Below are 23,132 nucleotides of genomic sequence, written 5' to 3' on the forward strand. Positions count from 1 at the left end.
GAAATACTACAAGGATGGAATGACATTTTGAATGATTACATTTTTGCTTTCTATATTGATTATTTCTTTTCTTAAATGCTCAGCCATTGTTTAGGTATATATTTATTTTTTTTTACTTGTAATTCCAGAATATTAGAACTTTATTTGCCAATACAAATCTTTAAATAAATCCTATATTGAAAAAAATATGTATTACACAGTTGTTTAGGAACCTGTAGGACACTAAATTAAATGTTCTAATACAGAAAGGAAATTATGTTTCACTTTTTCAGTTTGAGACACTGTTGAGAATAAATTAAACATAAATTATTTTTTAGGAAGACTAAAAATACCTGAAACAAATTGCTTTGTGGATCAGATAGATTTTAGATTTTCATGTTGGCCACTGAGTAAAACCTCCCATTATTTTCTTGCATTTCTTCGCAGTGTTGTACAGCAGGCAACCGGAAAGCGAGCGTTTGTCTTGAGCCGGTCTACATTTGTTGGCAGCGGGAAGCATGGGGGTCACTGGCTGGGTGACAACTTCTCTCAGTGGAAGGACATGCACTTGTCAATCATTGGAGTTCTGGAATTCAACCTCTTTGGCATGCCCTATGTAAGTCCGGTGTCCTTCAGGCAGTTGCTGGCTCATACACAATATCACTTTAAATTAACTCAACTGTTTTCTGAAATAAGCTGCTTGAGACGGCCAGCAGTAACGGCCTCCACAGCAAAAGGAATTGCAGATTAAAAAAAGCTAAATGTCATCAATCTTGGCTGGTTGAAGAGAAACAAAAATAGCACTGCTAGATTCAGATTAAATCACTGCATGCCATCCAAACCCGATCTCTTTATATTATGTATTCTATCATTGAGGTCCCTCCATGTATTTCTGGTTTTGTAAGCTGAGCTGGAGAATTTGTAGAATTACTGAAATACGGTCAGATCTTCCACAGTGATGTTAATGCTCTAGGACCCAGTCCTGGAAAAATTTGTATCATTATGGAGCATTCTTATAAAGTCATCAGAAATAGGTACCTCTTTTCAAAAATTATTTTTATTAACAAACTTCTGTAGTTTCTCATTTTTGGGCCTCGGTCACACTCACAAGCACTTCTCCAATGATTTTATTTTTTATTTAGATCGGTGCTGATATCTGTGGGTTTAACTATAACACTACCTACGAACTCTGCTTGCGCTGGATGCAGCTTGGCTCTTTCTATCCATTTTCCAGAAACCACAATGCAGAAGGAAATATGGTAAGTAAACAGTTACCCAAAGCTGTGATCTATGGTTACAGTAATGACGATGGTGATTTGTACTGCTTTCTCAGAAATTAACCTGCCATTCTCGGGTAAACTGGAGTGGCGGGTGAAAAGGAGTGCTCCACTGAGAGCAGGAATTACACGGTGAAGAGTAAATTTTTCCCATCCGTAACATAAAGATGACATAGAAACATTGAAAAATACGTAGTATCTAACATCCAAAAGCCATGCAGAAATGTGTACTGTGTACTTTGAATGAGAGAAAATGGTCTTCCCATGCTGCTGGTAAGATTCGTTCCCTCCATCTTTTACCTGCTGAAGCCCAGGTTTTATTTAAGAGCCAGTGGGTGTCAGCACATCTTCCTACTCCCTTGTTCACTTCAATTTCTGTTTCTGTACTTCTGTAACTAGAATAGGTATTGCAGGAAGGGGAGTGAGGGTGTTATACACCATCCTTACTGTTCAAAAGCAAGTTTCAGACAAATGTCACAGTTAGAAACCCCAGACAAACATGCGAGAACTCAAAGGAGAGCCAGCAATAGCGACAGCATTATCAGCCAAGATGCAACAAAGACTAAAAAAGGCCAATGAGCCCACGAGAAGGATTAAAAAATGGAGTCTCCGTCCAGACCCATGCCCTGGCTTTGACTTATTGTAAAGTCCTTTCAAGACTTGTCACAGACAGAAAGAAGTATCAGGTTGTTTCTAACTATGGACAGTTTGAAGGTCTTGCAGCCTTTGTAGGTACACTGTTTATCTGCAACCGCGATGAAATGGTTCTGCTAGTTCAATAAATGTAAGGTTGTTTTCTTCTGTAAACTGATCCATGCAGTGCCGGAGCTCAGGTTATTAGCTAACCTTCAGTTTTCTTCAAAGTTGCATTATCCAAATGTTGCAACATTTATACCCCCAGAAAGACCTCTGTCTCCGCAGGAAAGTATTATGGACATTCAGCAACTGGGCAAATGCAGGACTAACAAGCTCTAGTGCTGTCATTAAGAGGGTCAGGAACTACCCTGTAGATCCCTGAGATATGCCAAGATATTTCTCTCCGGGAGAACAAATGTCTGTGAGGTGTTAGCTGCTGCTGTTGATAAATATTTTCTATTTACCTCTCCACTAAAATTAGAGGTACCTTATCTATATATGTTTTCTTGGCCCTTTGGGCATGCAAATGGAGACTGACCTGGGTGAGCGGGTATTAATCACATATGCGCAATTTAATAAGCAGGAAAAGAGCAAAAGGTCTCTGTGACAGGAGCTGCAACTCAGTGTTGAGTGAATGACAGAAGTAACAGAAGATACATTTGGTTTTCTTGGATTACTTAAATCCATTTAAAACATTGCATTCACTGAAAGAAATGAACAAGGCATTTTGGGTGACTCAGCCTCACCTAAGGAGTCTCACTGTTTTTTTCTGAACTTTGGCAGTATTTGTACAGTGTCAGAATACTGGTAAAAATATAGTGCAATTTTTGAAATAATAGATGGATGCTCCAGAGCTTAGAGCCAGCAGGGAATATTATCAGTGACTAATTCTGATGTAAACATAATAATGGAGAAATTTAACTTAAATATTGAGTTTAATTAATATTAAGTTAGTGTTAAAATAAAATCTTAAATATCCACTTTGCCTAATCCATTGGGGGTTTCAAATGGTTTAATTAATACTTTTCCTGCCTGAAAAGCAATAGATAATATAAAAAGCTTTGTTACTTCTGTTCCTTTTATGTTTCATTATCCTTGGAATTCATCATACTTTCTTCAATTTTAATGAGAAAACTGAGTATTATGGGAAAATTTTGTGAAGGAGGAAAGGAGCCATGTGACTTGTTAGCTGACTCAGTTTAGTACTGGAGAAGGTCGGACAGGAGGAATTAAAGGCGATGTAGCTCTTTCCTGTATCAGCACTGCCCCGAGCTGCGTGCTCTGCATCCCATCGCAGGGGAGAGATGAGGTTGCCTTGAAGCAGATCAGAAGCAGCCAACGAGTGTAGACAGATTGCTTAAACCTGCCCTCTTGATGGTGGGACCCAGCATGCGTGCTCTCTCTCCCAGGAGAGCGTCGTTGGCAGCGAGATGAGGGCACTGCTGATGCAAGGACATCTCTGCATCCTAAAATGGTGGGCACAGGAGGAGAAATCAAGTTTCTTTGTATGGATGAAATGTTTTCCCCACTGCACACAGTGGCTTCGGTCACTCCTGTTCGCTTCAGCAGGGCCAAGAATTTACTCTTACTTTTAAACAGATTTGCCTTCATGTTCCTGACCAACGTAATTATGCTTTTGCCTTTGTTTTGTAGATTATCAGTCTTCCCTTTTTCCTGTGTTTCACCTTCTCTGACCCAGAGGGCTTGCGTCTCCAGGATAAATTAATTTCTAGAGACAGGGTGTCCGTTCCCAAGCGCAGACATGAAGCCCCAGCTCCCCTCCCGTCACGAGGTTAGGGGCGGTTGCAGATGGCTCACACACACCGCAGTGGGGCCTGATGCCTCTGAATTCACTGCAATTTTTCACATCGGAAAATTTTATACAAATTTGAGTTCGGTGATAATGGGTGTTTTTCTTAATACATCTTCCAGTTTGCAAATCGGTGCCTTTTCTTACTTAAACATTCACTTTTGTAGCATTACGTCAGCCACAGCTCTCCTTAGGTTGCACACAGGTTCTCTGTTGGATTTGCAGTCCCCAGTTATAATGCTCAGTTCAAATCAAAGCTTTTCCTTAACAGGAACAAGACCCAGCAGTGTTCGGAGATGAGTTTGCCAAGATAGCTCGTGCTACACTTCGGATCAGATACTCACTGCTGCCATACCTATACACCTTGTTCTTCGAGTCTCATCTTCACGGAAACACAGTGGCACGGTCACTGATGCACGAGTGAGTTTGGACTCTCTCTTTTTTATCGTATTTTACTCACAAAAGTGGTTGAGCTATGTATAAACTAGTTGATATTTGTTTGAGAATAGTCACAGTAGTATTACTGCTTGCACTCTCTTAAAAAGGACAGTTTTATAATGAAATCTAATCAGATTATATGCACAAAAATAACTCTTAATATATGCAATGGATTTGCATTAAAATATAACCTATATTTGTTTCCAGTGGAAAAAAAAATAAGCAAGAAGAATTTGGAAAAATTCTTGTCTTAGGCAAATACGCATTTCTTTTCTATTTTAAAAATAGGAATCACATACCTGTAGTTTCTATGTTTGAATTAAATCTGTGAAATCTGTATTCTGATCCAGAATGTCAAGAAGGCCTCATACAGAGAAGTCTCCATTTTCCAATCATCCACAGCATTTGCATTTTCCAATTTAGCACTTGCATCTGCATTCTATGTATGAAACCTACATCTGTGTCCACAAATTACACGGAGAAAACAGAGATAGAGATGTTCGAGTGTAGAAGCAGGTGCAAACCCGAGATTAATAAATACAGACTGAAAAACATTTGGAAAATGTGACCTCAGATTTTTGGAACAACCCATTTTTTTCTGTTTGGAAGAAGCAGGAATCAAAGCGAGGTTTACTTTCCCTCTCAGCATCTTTTAATTAGCTTTTCACCTGGTTTTGGTAAATTTTCTGCTTCAGAATGCCTTATGCGAAGACTTGAGCCAAAGGAGTGCAAATAATACATATGAAAGGCTACTGCCCAAAGCTCTGACACAATTTAGTCTCATTGGTGCAGGCTACGTCCTGGACTGTTTAATGTTCTTTTTCCCTTTAGGTTAAAAACATTTTGGTTAAAGGGTAAGGCATTTTTTGCAAATTAAACTGAGATTACACTAAAGTGCAGACCATTTGAATATGGAAAGGATATGAACAAAACCTGTTTTGCCTACTCACTGTAATGGCTAACTGATAAATTTTAAAAGCAGTATACTCCCCCTTCCTACTATGCTACCTTATTTAACTGCGTTACATTAAGGAGAAGTTTCACAGGTACTCATGTCTTACAAGGGGCTATATGCTATTTCCAGTATTTATTTTAGCTCTATTTTCACTTAATGAGATTTGTGTTAATATTGGAAATGGCCGGATTCATGTTGGCATTAATATTAGCTAATCTCTGCTAATACAGTTACTTCAGCGATGTTAAAGCTGCCTTTCTGATTGTTCCTAGCACACTTGTACTCCATGTGGGCCATATCTACATTAGCAAATTTCCAAATTTGCTTTGGTTTGAATTGTAGAGCAGTCTCAGATGCACCAGCGGAGGCTCCCATCAGGTGAAACTGAGCTGAAAGGTGCGCTCCAGCCATTGATGGGAGTTTAGTCAGTGGGACCAGACTGGGATTAACTAGGAAATAAACCCTCTAGAGGGCATGTAGGGAGTGTAGGCATCAGGAGATCAGCACAAACTGTTTCACCACCCAGGTCCTGTCCTAGTGGGCACACCACTTGCTAATGTTGTCATAGCTAGATCCTAAAATGACTTAAAAGTGTTTCTTACTATTATTAGTTAATTCTGGTTACTATTGTTACTTAATGAGTATTTCTTACTATTTCTAATTAACATTAATTGGTTTAGTGGGTCTGCTCAAGAAGAGAAAGTGACCCAGATGCTAACAGGAGGAGAAATGTGAGGTTCAGAGAAAGAGAGAACTGAAACAGAATTCTCGATGTACGGATGATGGAATTTTACATCAAACCTTTCCCTTACTTGTAACAAATACAAAGGAGAGCTAAAAAAACTGCACTCGTTTTTCAGGTGGAGCTGTTATGAGTCCACAAGCCTCACCGCGATAACAACTCTGCCTGGGCAGGGAGTCTCCAAGCAATAGCTATTTCATGTGGTCATTTCAGATTTTTCATTTCATTTCAAATGTGTAGGTGCTCATTTCAAATAACAAAGAAGAACAACGTCCCAGTAGATTCCTATAAGCATTTTAGGTGCTTCAGAGGCTTTCACTCGGTGAAACAGAGGTGCCAGGAGCTCAGCTCTCCAAAAAGACTGGGAGGTGGTAATCCATTACTTGAAGGGGAAGCTCTGCTTAATGGCTAAACAGGGGAAAAATAAGACAGAAGAGAGGCCAGCATCTAACCATAGGAAGCATGTAGATGATATTAAGCACCTTTCATAGATCACAGATGCGGCATAATGGCTTATATTTTCAAAATGGGAAAATTCCTTTGTTTGCTGAATTTGTGCTGGTGGTTGCTACCTTTGCAAGAGAAAATAGTGCTGAGTTAGACGGTGAGACTCTTGTTTCCACGTGCAAATCAGATCGACTTCTCTTTTGTCATAATTTCTTGATGAGCTTTTTCTCCTGAAATCTCCCACAACAAAGTATATTGAATCAGTATTGTAATTTTATTACGGCAAAATTAAAAATACAAAGAAGCTATTAAGATGACAACAAAAACTAATGCTTTATATTTCAAAAACTTTAAGACAAGGTAATTCATCAAAACCCACCCCATTTTAAATATTTACAAAGCATTATGTCAAAATGTAATAATGACCGAGATTAAGTGTCCAAAAGAGCTGCTGTTTTTGACAGAAAAGAAACTCTGAATCAATTGAGGTTTCTTTCAGGGAGAGCCTGAGGCATGCCTTCAAGAACATTATTTCCTGAGTTCCATGTACTCCCCTAAACTTGCAATGTTTTAGAAATCCAAACACAGAATAGATGTCTTTTTATTGCCAAGGTGGTTTTGCTCATTTGGGGTAATTTCTATAAGTCTGGGCTGGGTGCAGTGTGTGCCTATGCCCTGAGCAGGCAGGGTGTCAGAAGAGGACACCGACACCGAGCCACTCTGCTCCAGCCAGCGTACGGCAGAAACCTGTCTTTAGATGGGGGCAGCCACAAAGTCGGTTAAACAGACACAGTAAATACATTTTTAAACAAATAATTCGCATGTCCTTAGAGAATAATACGTTCATATGCAACAGCCAGTGTGAATTTGTCAAAACCGAATGATGGTAAACCAGCCCGGTTGCCACCTGTGACAAGGCAGCAGAGCTGCTGGATGGGAAAGGGGGCAGAGGAGCAGGAGAAAGCAGGAGGTACAAGGTACCTTGATTTTAGGAGGGCTTGGGACACACTCTACGTGATATTCTTATAAGCTACCTGGGGAACAAGGATCCGTTTATGAATTTCCTCAGAGATAGGCTTACAAATGATTGAAAGCCTATTTAAATTCTCAAGGATTTTATGCCAGATGAGTGGAGGTTCCTGAGATGGGGAGGATCTCTCCTCTTTGCCAGGTGCTATTCAATATTTTCATTAGAATAGAGATCTCTTCCCAAGCTGGCAGGTGATGCCAGGCAAACGGGACTGTAAGTACTCCAAAGGACATGATCAGAATCCAAAATTATTTTAATGCATTGAATAAAATGGGCTGAATTCCATAAGTTTTCATCCATTCAGGAAAGGCAGCTAAAAAGCGCAGTATGTATGAATGTTGCTTTTTGTTGGTCCTGCAAAAGATTTCTAATGTAAATCTGTGAAAGGTGCAGGAAGCCAAATCCAAGGATTTTCACAAATGCTTTAGATCCTAGAGCACAGTGTTATTCCTCTGTGTTCCCTCTTCTGGTCCTGGCCCCTCTCCTGCTCTTTGGCTCCCTCGATGAAGTCTCAACCCACTGGAGAGAAATTAAGTTTGCTGTTTTCCCACTGAAAAGAAATCAGCTCCAGCATTTTGTGAGGGTTCTGGTCTGCTCCAGTATGGTAGGTGCTACTGTAACTTCTGAATCTCTGTCCAGCTTTTGGCATTCCCTCAACCAAGAAAAATATTTGGTGATGTTGAAGGATGTCTTGAGGAAGCAGATTCCTTGTCACAGTGAGTAATTTCAAAATATTCTGCAAGTTCTATAAAAATATGAATTAACACTGTGTATCTCACTTTCAACACTAGATTTACCTCCGATCAGCAGACTCATGGAATAGATACTGCCTTCCTTTGGGGACCTGCTTTTATGATTGCTCCAGTTCTTCAAGAGGCAAGTACTGTAATTAAAAAATGCCATCATACTGGAATCAAAGAAACGAACCGCGCTTAAGGCATTGGATGACATTCAGGGCATGTTTGCTCAATATCCACCCATTTCTTCCCTCTGCTGTCAAAGCTCGCAGAACGCATTTCTGAGCAGCACAGACAGTGCAGAGCTGCCCGGTGCTTGACGTGGGAGGATGAAAGTGAGGGCACGGCATTTCCCTGCTACTCCAAGCGCCGAGTGGATGTAAACAGGCTGGATGCCGCCCCTCGTGTGCTCCTGTTATTGTGCTGACGGCTCCTTCCAAGGACACACAGAGAGCAGTAATTGTCGAGCTAGAAAGAAACGTGCAGATATTAAAGCAAGCTGGTTTCCATATTACCACTCACCCACAGCGATTTGGAACTGCAGCGTCTCGAGGGCTGCGATAGGAGTATCCCAGCGTCACAGGCAAACACAGTCATTACGGAAATGGTAATGACAATGCTAGCCGCTAATATGACAGGTTTTAAAAAGCAGCATTTTCCTATGGCTGTGCAGGGCATGGCGCTGGGGTCAGGGCTCTCACTGCTTGGCTGGAGCAAGGGGGGGTTTCTCTCCTTGCCCCACCACTGACTGCTCTCTGCACTGGTACGACATGTCTGAGCAAAGCTAAATATTTGCATGTGCCAGGTCCTGCACTTGGGCCACAATAACCCCATGCAGCGCTACAGGCTTGGGGAAGTGTGGCTGGAAAGCTGCCTGGCAGAAAGAGACCTGGGGGTTCTAATTGACAAGCGGCTGAATATGAGCCAGCAGTGTGCCCAGGTGGCCAAGAAAGCCAACGGCATCCTGGCTTGTATTAGAAATAGCGTGGCCAGCAGAAGTAGGGAGGTGATTGTGCCCCTCTACTCAGCACTGGTGAGGCCACACCTCGAGTATTGTGTCATCGAGTATTGAGTTTTGGGCACCTCAATACAAGAGAGATATCGAGGTGCTGGAGCGAGTGCAGAGGAGGGCAACGAAGCTGGTGAAGGGCCTAGCAAACAAATCATATGAAGAGCGGTTGAAGGAGCTGGGACTGTTTAGTTTGAGGAGGAGGAGGCTGAGAGGAGACCTCATCACTCTCTACAACTATTTGAAAGGACGCTGTAGAGAGGTTGGTGCTGGTCTCTTCTCACAGGTAATTAATGACAGAACAAGAGGGAATGGCTTCAGGCTCCAACAGGGTAGATTTAGACTGAACATTAGGAAAGAATTTTTCACAGAAAGAGTGGTCGGGCATTGGAATAGACTGCCCAGGGCAGTGGTTGAGTCACCATCCCTGGATGTGTTTAAGAGACGTTTAGATGTGGTGTTGGGGGATATGGTGTAGGGGAGAACTTTGTAGAGTAGGGTAGATGGTTGGACTCGATGATCCCAAGGGTCTCTTCCAACATAGACAATTCTATGATTCTATGCTGCCAGAATAGCTAATTAGCCAGAATAGCTAATACATGTTCTAGACCTTGCTGATGATCAAATATATAAACAGGCCAGTGTTAGCCACATTTCTTTAACCAGCCCTTGTGCCTCTGTGAATTTAAAATGAAATTCTTATTCTGCATCTGACATTCTAACTCCACTGAGGCACTTCGTTCATCGGTCCTTCATCTTCAGACTACCCCGGTTTCTAATAGCTGATGACTAACAAGGAGATTTCACAGGGCCTCAGACCAGCAAGATGATGAAAGATGTGAGAGAAACCTTCCCAGAAAGAGAGGGTGACAAGCCAGGGGTGGCTTCCTGCAAAGAAATGCATGAAAGGGAACATTGTACAGATGTATAAAATGATAATGGTTCAAGAAAAGGGGTTCCTAATGTTTTTGGGGGGACTAGAGCACAAAAGGAAGGGAGGAGGCCTGTGCCCTGATGAGGGAAGCAGAGCTTTGGAAGTAATACATTGCTGGGTCTTGTGGTGGGAGAGAGGTGGCAACCAGGGCTTGTAGCAGCTAGCAGGGCAGGGGGCAGAGGTGGGCTGTAAGCCCCTCACCACGGCATTGCGGGCCACCAGCGCCTGTGTGAAACTGCAGCATGGCACCCACTTGTTTAGAGAAGATGGATCACAGACAGCTTTCCCTTTGGGTCAGGAACAGCTTTCCCTTTGCTCCTTGTGTCCCAGGGTGTGAGCAAGTGAGACAGCCATCAGAATTAAAACGGGGAACTGCCTTACACACTGGCTTGTTATTTAGGGAGTCTTGAAGACAAGGCTCATCATGATTCAGATAGTGGTTACACACTTCTTTGCAGACCAGAATATCCCAGGTTGTCATAATAATGCAGAGAAAGTATGGAGAGAGGAGCATCTTGACTTTATAGGGTTTTTCCTTCAACTTTGCAAGGCACTTTATAGCTTAAGCCTACCTTTATTTGTTAAACAGCTAGCAATATCTAAACAGACATAGCAAACTACGCCAGCCTTCCGTACTGCAGCACTGGGACACTTTGCCTGAAACACCAAGCGCTGCCCACTGTGGGAGACAGCCCACAGGACAAGACAAATTTCCAGTTTAGCAATTTTTGTTATTCTAATGTGAGCTTTGCATACTTTCATAAATCAGTTACTTCTTACTCCTCCTATTGGTTTATATATATATATATCTATATGTAAAATCACTAAAATGTCAAATGGTAACTTTGCCTTAACTCTTCTCCACCTTTAGTTTTCATGCTCCACCTGCTCCCTGGGGTAGACCTTGGGGGTAAACCATAATTCTGCAAAGGGGCAGACATCTATGTTGAAAATCAAAATTAATCTGCTTGTGAGAATAAGCAATTCACGACAAAAAAGGAAGTATTTTTTGATTCCAACTTTTGCTGGAGTTATTCATTCAAAGTGCCTTTAGTGTGATTTTATCCCTGCAGCAATATGATACAACCCATGCTGCAAAACAAAGTACAGCAATTGTGCAATTAGCAGCACATTATTTATTATTATTTACCTGCAATTTTAAATTGTTGCCAAGAATACAAATATCTGTGTATCCTCCTTGCCAGACCTTACTCTCCGTCTGTTTCTGCAAGAGGAACGGTGCAAGAGGCACTGAGCAGTGGTGTCCCCCCACTCCAGCATCAGATGTGAAGTCCTGTCTTGCAAAGGCTGCCGTGGACCTCACTGGGATTGCTCAGACGTTACAGGAGTGCACCTAGGCCAGTTATATTCGCAAGACATAGAGCTATGTACTAGACTGAACTAATCATATAACATTGACTCATCCCACGGAATGGCAGTAAAACCCCCCCCAAATAGGATAGGATCCTCTGTTTAGCATTATAGATTAGCCAGCATTAGTCCACTGCTATCATAATAACTCAGCCATAATACCCAAGATTTGATGTTATTAGAATATTCAGCATACATCTCTCCATGCGCAAATATAATAAAGCTAATGTAATATCAGAAATGCAAAAAGAAAAAAAACTTTAATCACTTTATAACAATTACAGGGAGCAAGATCTGTGGATGTATACTTCCCTGAAGCTCAATGGTTTGACTACTATACCGTATGTATTTTTAAGATTTTGTTTCTTACATTTTTTACATAATTTGAAATGGTACATTTCCTGCAAAATAACTTTTAGCAATGTTCAGCAGTATTTTTACCTCAGCATCTGTGTTTAAGAAAACTAGAGCACACAAAGTCTACACCAGCCTAGCTGGGAGAGTAAATTACACAGCTTTCAGTTGCATTTTATTTTCTATTTTTGGTTTGTAGAGCTCTAAGACACAGAGAACTGAATTTTCAAGAGCAGCCTAGAAATTCATGAAACTGCTAAGATTTCTCCCCCCCTCCCCAGCCTTTATCATATGTTTTAATTCTTGAACTGATACACTTCCCTGCACAGAAACCTGAGTCGCACTCCTGAGAACATGCTGCAAACCGTTTTGTGCATGCAGTTCTGCACATGCAACACTTTTGACGAAAGGCAGATTTAGAGAGCAGGATGAGGCTCCCCTCCGAAAGATGCTTCCAAGAGATGCAGAACAATCTGCTCTGTGGAAAATGCCAGCCTCTTCTCGTTTCGGGGACTACAGGTTTTCACCTTTCGAACACCATCCCCACTACTGCATTTCCAAAAGCGCTCAGTTTCAACCCAACTACGCTGTGCTGCAATCTGCAGGATCAGACCGGTGTTGGCTTCAGCAGGAGTAGTTAGGCTGATGCTGAGAGCTTTCGCAAATGTGAGCCCAGGAGCATCAGGCTGTAGTTAACTATCCGGAGGGACGCTGGCAGAGGACCGGGCAGGACAGAAATGCTCTCAGAGCAAATTCAGACTTATTTTTAAAGGACTTAGGTCATTTTCAGCATTTGGGTGGTGTTCTTCCTGTTATGTACTCTGTACGTAAGCCTTGCCTACACCTGGTTTTGAGGCACTAAACCAGAAACAGAAAAGAATGGTGCAGAGAACTTAATGCTGGTTGTCTGCACATATACGAATTTCACTCATTGAACGCTGTAATTACCTTTTGAAAGGGGAACACTTGTCCATAAAAGAGAAGAAAATCTACGGTTTACGTTCCCAAATGATTATGAATCACTTACCTTAAACTGAAATGTGAAAGGCGCCATATGCATAAAAAGGGGAAGCAAAAGTTTCTTTTCCTTTTTGCTTAGAGTCCTGATGAGGATTTTTTTTTTCTTTTCACAGCATATGGAATAATGATACCATTTTTAAAGACGATTTGCTGTCTTTCATTCATGATGGTTCTATCTCATGCATATGCATAACTGCAAGGGCTAGATCCTCTTTCATGATAAAAAAGGAACTGGAATAATACCGCTGGAATCCGCTTTTTTGTTTGATTTTCACTGATGTAATTGAGATGTAAATGTACCCCTTGGTCTCTTTTTCAGTTCTATATTGTCACAATGTATAGTGCCTGGATTTGCGTTTTTTTTGTTTTTTTTTTTTTTTTAACTGCATTAATTTTTGCGGTAGGGTCAAAAAGTGCCAAGTACATGGAGCAAGAAATATGCTACTGTGGCTGCCCCGTTGAGCAAGATCCCTCTGTTCATCCGTGGAGGCTACATCCTGCCAGAACAGGCACCAGCCACGACTACAACTAAGAGGTACTGTCATCTATGTTCGTCACTAAACAACCACAGTGCGGGTCAGACCCACAGACAGCCAAAAAAGCAATCAAAAGAAAATGCAGAAGTGAGGCTATCTGCAGCTCCCAGCTGCCATCCCAGGTGATAAGCACAGTATTTTTATCCCACTATTTGCTTCATTGCACTAGGAGAAGTAACCCCAGAGATGACCCACGTCATCGTTTGCACAGCTGAAACCTACTCCTGGCTCTGTGGTTACGCTCAGAAAAGCTTTTGCACCTCTTACTGCTGCGCTGACCTGCTGTCAGTCATTCAAAGTGATTCAAAGTGTCAGTCATTCCTCATGTGCAAGGGGAAAATGCAAAACCTCTCCTTGGATGAATTTATCAAATCATAGAATCATAGACTGGTTAGAGTTGGAAGGGACCTTAAAGATCATCTAGTTCCAACACCCCTGCCATGGGCAGGGACATCTTCCACTAGACCAGGTTGCTCAAAGCCCCATCCAGCCTGGCCTTGAACACCTCCAGGGATGGGGCCTCAACAACTTCTCTGGGCAAGCTGTGCCAGTGCCTCACCACCCTCACAGTACATAATTTCTTCCTAATATCTAATATAGATCTACCCTCTTTCAGTTTAAAACCATTACACCTTGTCCTATCATGACTCTCATTGATAAAGAGTCCCTCCCCATCTTTCCTGTAGGTCCCCTTTAGGTACTGGAAGGCCACAATAAGGTCTCCCCGGAGCGTTCTTTTCTTCAGGCTGAACAGCCCCAACTCTCTCAGCCTGTCCTCATAGGTGCTCCAGCCCTGAGATCATCTTCTTGGCCTTCCTTTGGACCCGCTCCAACAGGTCCATGCCCTTCTTATGTTGGGGGCCCCAGAGCTGGACACAGCACTCCAGGTGGGGTCTCATGAGAGTGAAGTAGAGGGGCTGAATCACCTCCCTCGACTTGCTGGCAATGCTTCTTTTGAGTGCTATGGGCAAGGTGGAAAAGCTCAAATCTCTTTTGAGGAAAATTATTTCCCTGTGCCAATGGATAATATACTGGTCTCAAGTCTGAACCATGCTCAGAAGCTGATGTGAGTAGGGAAGGAAAGGAACAGCACTGTGCAGCAACTAATCCAAACCACAGTAAGGTATCACTGGTGACCAGTTGCCTCCCAGACTGGCCAGTTATCAGACATTAAGGCCATTAAAGAAGTGTAAACTTGTCCACACAAGCACTCAGACGGTGGGAATTTTACTCTTCAGTGGTACAAGGCAAGGCAAAGTTTTCATCATCACTTCAGGAGCCCCTTTGGTGATTGTAATTCTGTCGTGGCCTTTTCTCTAACCTTAAAGTTGGAGTTAATTGTGTTCACAAGTTTTTGTTAAATAACTTGGAAGGGACAGTGCCCACAAATTTTCACCAACACTTCTCGATGTGTTTGTCAACAGCCGTCTGAACCCGTTTGGGCTCATTATTGCCCTGGATGAACAAGGAGAAGCTTCCGGGTCTCTCTTCTGGGATGATGGTGATTCAATCGGTAAGCCTGGTCCCCTGCTGTAAAGTGGTGTCTGTATACAGGGCTTTCCTCAGGCTGCCTTTTCGGCGGTGTCATGGCACTGACTCCTGCTAGAAATAGCTGGAGAACTGACCCTAAGATGAATGTTAGAAATGTGAAAAGCAGATTGCTCTTGGAGTCAGCATTTCAATATGAAAAAGGTGCGACACTGTGAACAGCTGGTCTGCTAGAGAGGACAATCGCTTGTGTCGTATTCCCCTGAGAAGACTAGAAGAAGAGATTAAATAGCCTACAAATCATCTTAGTCTAATATTAGCCGCTTGTTACAATTAATGTGAACTGCTTATGGATTTTGCTCCTTGTTTTGATACCAATCCTTCTTGCTCTGTGTTTTGACAGATACTATTGAAAAGGAGAACTACTTCTTGGCTAAATATACGTACAGCAAAGTAAGTAGCAACATACAAGGTACCTACGTACATACAGGCAGCTGTATTTTAGTGTAACCATTGTAAGGTGTTGATGTCTAACTTTTCTCTGGAAAGCTTTCTTCTAACAGCTCAGCCTTTAAACCTGGTAAGCTACCTAATGTTTTAATTTACAGACAGCTATAAAATAATCCAACTATGATGCTTCCGTTCTGTGTTTGCTTCATTGAGTATCATAGTGTCACATCATTAATGTCCCTGCTGTATTGTAAATCTGAAAATCCACTTTTTCAGCTCAGATTTTTTTTTTTTTCTCCTGACTTGCAACTTCTGGGGACAAGGGACCTTTTCCTTGTCTTCCTCCTGGGAACACTTTCAGTCTGATGGGTGGGAGAAGGCTACATTCCTCTCTTCAGGATATGCCAGCAACTTTTTAACTTTGATCACTCAAAGTTTTTATTTTGTAACCCAGAGATTTATGTATTCTCACTTCTTTAGCTTGTTTCCTTGTCTGACAGCACAGAGATTGCTCCCATGGTCAGTCTCCCGTGGAGCGATTCAGCATGCTATTGGCAACCCACTGTGCTGATCAGATGCTCCATGCAGTGCAGGAATACATTAGCTCAGGGTCAGTGCATTAATGCCTTTCACACAGCGCTCACTTCTGTGCAGACATGTCCTGAGAAAGCTCAATATAAGAACCCAACAGTCTAGGCTTCAACTGAGACAAATAATATAAAATAAATCTACTGGAAGCTCATGAAGTATATGATAGTAAGTTGTGGGAGTTATTGTAAAAAAACCTTAACCTACTTCAATAATCTATACAGATCATATTTTGTCTACAATTCTTTTGGTAAGAAATAGGATATTGTATGTAGACTGCTGCATGATTTTGGTCTTCAGCTGGCTGAATATGAACCAGCAGTGTGCCCAGGTGGCCAAGAAGGCCAACAGCATCCTGGCCTGTATCAGGAATAGTGTGGCCAGCAGGACTAGGGAAGTGATTGTTCCCCTCTACTTGGCACTGGTGAGGCCCCATCTCAAGTACTGTGTTCAGTTTTGGGCCCCTCACTCCAAGAAAGACATTGAGGTGCTGGAGCATGTCCAGTGAAGGGCAATGAAGCTGGTGAAGGGTCTGGAGCACAAGTCTTATGAGGAGCGGCTGAGGGAACTGGGGTTGTTTAGCCTGGAGAAAAGGAGGCTGAAGGGAGACTTTATCACTCTCTACAACTAAATGAAAGGAGGGTGTATCCAGGTGTGGGTTGGTCTCTTTTCCCAAGTTAGAAGTGATGAGAGGAAATGGCCTCAAGTTATGCCAGGGGAGCTTTAGATTAGATATTATGAAAAAATTCTTTACCAAAAGGTTGTCAGGCACTGGAACAGGCTGCTCAGGGAAGTGATGAAGTTGCCACCCCTGGAGGTATTTAAAAGACGTGTAGATGTGGCGCACAGGGACATGGTTTAGTGGTGGACTTGGCTGTGTTAGGCTTACAGTTGGACCTGATGATCTTAAGGGTCTTTTCCAACCAAAATGATCCTATGATTTTATGATCTTTGTGTCATCCATTTCTAAAAGATCCAAAGTAGTCTACAGAAAATATTCAAAAGCATAAAACTGTGTTAAGCCCTATTATGACATTGCTCTTAGAATGTATGTCTTCCAGGAGCAAGAGCAAGTCAAGGTAAGCCAATGGGTTTTATTATGTAGTGTTGTGTATTTGTGAGATAATTTCCTGGAACTAATAACACATGTCTAGACTTTAAATTTAATTTTTCATTTATTTTCTTCTTGATTTACCAAGGAAAAAAAATCTTCTTCAAAAAAAAGGATATTTCAACAGTAAAACAGAAGAAAAATCACTTTGGCTTTCTGTAGTCTGTGTATAGTAATTTATTTCAGGAAGGCTAAAGAAAAACAACATTTTATATTAAATTCTGATCTGTGCAAATTAGATTGTTGGTTCACTGGCACTTCCATTTCTCATTGCTCGTATTTGACTTCTGCCTGTAAATCCATGACTGAAGTCCCTATCTGCATTCCAATAATCTCTAATGTTGATTTTTTATTATGTGTTTATAAAGAAAACAAGCCATCTCAAATAGCAAATTGTAGAAGTATGACAAATATATGAAAGTCTTGGTATTTGTTGCACATTTCTATATTCTTAAAAAAATTGCGGGTGAATAATTTAATCACACCTAGTTTTAGGAGAACACACAAGTTTTGCTCCTTAAGAGATTTACTGATAAGGTGTGACATTACAGCATTTACTCTGAATCCAGCACAGAGTGTTGAGCAAGTAACAGCTACAGGATTAGACCCTCTCATTTATATTTTTATTTAAAGAACCCGGAAGTATAAAGAAGAATTCAAGACTAGTGCAGGCACTTAAGTGTCAGCAAATGATCCAAGCTGCCTGCTCTCTGGTACTGTCTCGCAGTGGTTGGTATTTTAATTCACTTGACACCGCCATTTCGACACGCATAATGGCTAAGTGCCCCAAGTCAAAGTGCCCCAAGTCAAAGTCCCCCATATATTAAGCCTACCAGTCTAGAAAAATACATGAGCCAGATGTAAAAGATCTGCTGTACTTCAGGGATGAGCAGGGAGAGCCATAAACTCTGCCTCCACCCCAGAGGTGGCAGGTAAGGCAGATGTGTTCAGACTGTACCAAGTGAGCCCAGACTGCACTAAAGGGATGGTGATGGGAAGGCTTGCTCAAGGAAACGGGAGCTTATCAGGAAGAAATTATTCACTATGAGGGTGGTGAGACACTGGCACAGGTTGCCCAGAGAAGTTGTTGAGGCCCCATCCCTGGAGGTGTTCAAGGCCAGGCTGGATGGGGCTTTGAGCAACCTGGTCTAGTGGGAGGTGTCCCTGCCTATGGCAGGGGATTGGAACCAGAGGTCTTTCCAACCTTTCCAAGGTCTTTCCAAGGACCTTTCCAACCTAAACCATTCTATGATCTATGATACACTAGCCACTAGGTAACTGAATAGCCTGAAAGCAATTTCCTCCTAAAACTGACCAAATTTTCACAGGGAAAATAGGGGGGGAGGGAGAGGGAAGGTGAAGTTCATAGGACCAGAGCAAGACAGTAAGAAAGAAAACCCATGGCTTTGCTGCTCAGAAGTGCAGCAGGAAGTCCTGGCTTCTGGTCTTGGATCCAGGAATTATTTTTGCTCTGCATTTATGGGACATTGACTGATATCCATAAGTTCCCTCCCTCTGACGAGAACTCGGGACCTTCCTGGGCAATTGCTTTAACCACTAGATGCTTGGGGAGGAAAGGGTCACTCATTACCCTGGACCATCACCTCCCCATCTCCCCAGGACCTTCAGTTCTAGACCTTGGTCAGAGGGACAGTGGTGTCGACTGCAGAGTCCTGGCTCAGGGCCTCAGAGCTTGATTGCAACCTTATTTATTAACACAGCTGTAATCACTGAGCTCAGCATCCCACTGATCTTACTGGGTCTATGTGGCCACCTTGAACTAGCTGTCCTGCTTAGCCGCACCTGAGACAGCAATAAATGACCACAGGGAGGTGGTCTCTCTATACTGAACCTCCCTCTATGCTGGAGCTCTGCCAATGGGGAGGAGACACCACACATATGTAATCTAAGAAATGCTCCAGAGGCTTTTAGAGGCCTCTCCTCATTTGCTCCATAATAGCCAACATTCCTTATTTAGGCAATTTAAATCAGTGTGCTGGGGATTAGCATTTATTTTTAGTACGGATGCCTGAAATAAGAAGTCTAAGCACAGCCCTAAGTTACAAATACTGTGATCTAGCTTCTGCTCCCCTCCTACCAGCCACCATTGAAATAACATAAGCTAATTTATGCAAAAGGTTCCATCATGGGTTTCTCCTTGGCATATTTTTAAAAAGTCATGATTGCATAGCAATTCCTCATTTCCTGAGCAGTGTAATTCATCTTTATTTCCTTAACAACTTTGATCACATAACAAATGCAATGATTCCTCTTCATTGCTTGTATGGGAAATTACTGCCACTGGTGATCCAAATGAATTTGTTTAACAACTTTCTGTGTCCTCTTGGTACATCCCCAAATACAGGTTATACAGTAAATTAGAAGTAAAACAAACAAAGCTCTATGGACATATGGTGTTCCTTCAGTGTCCTTAAAGCTGGGACATATGTAACAGATTTCTAGCAGGAGCTGTGGAGGTGTGGAACAAAAAATAGGGGCAAAATATTTAGCAGCTGATGTTTGTGAAGATGTTAATGGTTTAAAGCAATTAGTTTGGGATGTTAATTAAAACTGCCTTAAGGTCACTAACTGAATCTCTGTATCTGGATTCTGGCTTTGTATATGCCATTGTACACTGTAAATGGGTACAAGAACCAAATTTGCATTGATTGCAAGAAAAAAAAACATGTCCAAGAAGATTCCAAATGAATGTTGTGTCTTACTTTCTTAGTTTGTAATCACACATGAAACCTTTCTTACATGAAAATTAATGTAGCTATTGTTTTTCCTTTACGATCTCAGACTTTAATGTCTACATTGCAAGACATTCTATATGTTCATTGGCAAAGATGAGACCACAACAGTAACAGTGCGCAATAAGTCACCTCTATAGAGTTGTCGTGGCCCTAATATTTTCTCTATGGCTTTTTCCAGGGACACCTGAAGACAGAAATAGTTAAGAATGGCTACCGAGGGGCTGACACTCTGAAGTACAACAAAATTACGATTCTTGGCCTGAACCTGAGACCTCATGCTGTTGCTCTGAATGGAAGAGCCATTCGCGGAGACGCTTTCTCTTATGAGCTGAGTGGGGTAAGAGCTGCACTGAGCAATTACAAAAAACCTTAGGGAAAAGGGGATAATCAAGGAAGAGTTTCTCATCCACACCCCTTTACATTTCCAAGTATAACCAAGCACCAATTATTGATACAACGGTTGGAGTTTTAGGGGGGAAAAAAAGCAAAAGTGAAAGCTGTTTTCAGAAACTTTAATCTTTGCTATTACAGATATGTTCTCTTTTACTTAATGTCTGCCACTTAGACAAGTTTTTAAACTAATGAAATAAAGAAAAGAAGATACAGCTCCACAAACCGGGAGAAATGTTAGCAGTTTTATGGGTACTATTATCATTCTGATAAAATGAGAAAACTTGTCAAAGTTATTTATCAGCTGCTGACTAGAAGTGGTGGAGACCTTTTCTCACAATTACTTAGTGGCCAAAAATGATTGCAGCGTAGGTGGCTCTAGTGAGTGTCTCCCTACCTTCAGAGCAGGGAAGGGCAAATCTCTGCTGTACTTTTGTGTTCCTAAGGGAACTATCACTACAGTGAGACAACAGTTACAGTTTCAGCATCTTAAAGTGTCCAACCTCAGTGTCCCAGATCAAAATGCATGACTTGCTTGTGCAGTGCTCCTCCAGCACCAACAAGGAGACACCCAGAGGGGACAGACACCCCTTATAAAGAGCCGTAATAACCTCTGTGGTCCCAGTTTCCTTTTCCACAGAAGAACATACAGCAATGCTGAGTAAATTTCCTTTGCTCTGGTCACTTGTCCCATTTTTGTCACCAGCCACCAGGCTGAAGTGGGTCGCGCACACTTTGTACGAAATGTGGTACTCACATCTCAGCACTGGTCTGCATCTAGGGAACTCCCAGTACTAACACTATAAGACTCCACTAACTCGTCGTTCAAAGATAGCTGAGGCAACAAGCAATGCATGTCACGTCTTATGTTACTCTCCCCACTTGGCTTAATGATTTAGGTTTATTTGTAACCAAAGTGTGATCCCTCTTATATGCACCTCATTTTAACATTTATTTTATTGGAGGAATCTGTAAAGGAAGAAAATTGCTGAGAACAAATTTCTGCCTTGGAGAATCGTAAAAAACTCACTTTCAAAGACGATGTCATAAATAAGTGTAATCAGTATTGCCTCAAGGGAAGAAATTGTTTAACAGCCAAACTGCCTCTAAGCAAGATGAAAGCAACATAAATGTGGCAGGGTAAAGAAAACACTCTGTTAAGATGTGCTTGAAGGCACCAATCACAGAAATCCAAGAGATAACTGAATACTAACAGCATCCCATAAAAAGATGATTAAGAAAGACTAAAAAGCTTGTCACAAAAGTATCATTTAAAAATTGATTTAAGTGCAAAAGATGATCTCAGTGACTTACGAACTACTTCAAACAACAGAGAAAAAGCCAACAAGCTGCTGTAGTGGGGAAGGTCCAAAACTGCACAAAAATTACATTATTTAAACCAGCTAAATATATTCCTCTCACAGTTCTAAGAGATTCAGTCAAACCTCTCCCACCATCACAGTACAGGTGTTTTAATGCCATTACCTAGAATCCTCTCATGTTTGACTCTACTGAAAAAAAAGCACTAGCAGTTTGGGTTTATATCTTGAAAACTTACAATCCATGTAATTAAGAAAATAACAAAATCCAAAGGGCAAATTTGCCACATTCGCAGAGGCTTAATGAGATTACATACTGTATAATAGTTTAACAAGTACAAAGACCGTACTGTTTGAAGGGATGTAGTAGAAAGTAACTTCTACCATATTGGTTTTGCTTTACAGAAAGCAAATTTGCCTAAAAGCGGTGCTTAAGTGCATAATTGAGACATAGTTATTTGTATTTAAATAGAAGCAGCTTGCTTATTAATAAGCCACTTCTTTCTCTCTGATTCACACAGGGCTACCCTGATCTGACATTCGTAATATTGCAGAACCTTCCTATTATTAGGAGTCTCTTATCTGTTCCCCCCCCTTCCCCCCCTCCCCAAGTATCATACCCTCAGAGCCACAGGAGCTGCATTGTAACTGCAGCAGGGATGTTGGAAGAGTGCTTCTGTTGACCAGGCTTGTGCTGACAACAAGATGACCCGGGCATAGGGAGGTTCTCCTTTTGCTTCCACTTGCATCCCCTGCAGGGAGGTTCCCAGTGTCTGTAGTTCCCAATGTGCACGCAGTAGTGCAGTCGGGAGCAGCCTTTCCGGCTGCCGGGCACTTTTGGGTTAGTGTTTGGATGGGGTTGCAGTATTTTTGTCTTGATCTGGCCCTGTATTTGAATAAAAGGCAAATTGTTCGAGAAGTGGAATTCCTACTAGAGAACTGTTTCTGATGAAAGATGAAAACATTGCATACTTTGAAGAAGTGATCTAAGCATAGGCTGTTAGAGTGATGTTAACATGAATTTGTGGGTGGGCAAAGAACTAGCTAAGAGGTGTGAATGGATATTATGCATTCTAAGAGACTATTAATTCTGAAACCTAAAGATAAAATTGGTGAAGTACTGAAAATGGAAATTATGTGAGAAGCATAAAATACATCAAATTTAACATTGAACAGAGAGAGAGCAGGACAGGTATTGTATTTATAAGTTCATATTTAATTCATGCTATTAATTAATTTTAAACTGTTCCTGAATTTCTAAAAGGGATGTTGAATTGGATACAGCAGTAGAAAGATGCATACTGCTACCAAGTCAGTCTTGCCTACCAGATGAGGTTAATGGAATCATGAAGGTCTAAGCTCAAGTTTTCCTTCTTGTTCTCCAGTTTGAGCTGGTCTTTTTTAAGTTAACGTAAAGTTGTTCATTAACTCTGTGTCTTTTTTTTTTTTACAGAAACTCACTTTATGGATTTCTGCCCCACTTACTCAGGAACTCAACATTATGATCTACTAGAATGGTCAGAAAACACTGACATAATTTAGCATCCTTGGTCCTCGGATATTGATCTTACTTTGATTTTAATGTAGAAAAACACTTGGCCGTTAAAACATTGCTTATGTACCTGATGACTGGTGTTTTCCTATGTAGTATTTGTAACTCAGTATTCTTCAAATAAAAATTTCAATAGTAGTTAATGAGTATTGCCATAAACTGACGTGTGTTCAAAATAGCATGGAAGAAATCATCCTGTAAGT

The 23,132-nt window shown here is 41.5% G+C and overlaps 1 protein-coding gene across 1 annotated transcript in view; it reads left to right on the forward strand.

Moving 5' to 3' along the window:
* LOC309684135 (sucrase-isomaltase, intestinal-like) overlaps positions 1 to 22,890 on the forward strand; it is a gene marked incomplete at both ends in the record, with an annotated part of 58,600 nt that extends 35,710 nt beyond the window's left edge. Inside the window, 7 exons of the mRNA XM_082498171.1 lie at positions 427 to 595; positions 1,122 to 1,238; positions 13,144 to 13,274; positions 14,649 to 14,788; positions 15,167 to 15,216; positions 19,847 to 20,005; positions 22,831 to 22,890. Coding sequence (XP_082354297.1) covers positions 427 to 595; positions 1,122 to 1,238; positions 13,144 to 13,274; positions 14,649 to 14,788; positions 15,167 to 15,216; positions 19,847 to 20,005; positions 22,831 to 22,890 — 826 coding nt within the window. The remainder of the gene's footprint in view (positions 1 to 426; positions 596 to 1,121; positions 1,239 to 13,143; positions 13,275 to 14,648; positions 14,789 to 15,166; positions 15,217 to 19,846; positions 20,006 to 22,830) is intronic.
* Positions 22,891 to 23,132: the final 242 nt, after the last annotated feature.

Source organism: Vanellus vanellus (assembly GCF_965231255.1).
Source record: "Vanellus vanellus genome assembly, chromosome: 1".
Lineage (NCBI taxonomy): Eukaryota > Metazoa > Chordata > Aves > Charadriiformes > Charadriidae > Vanellus > Vanellus vanellus.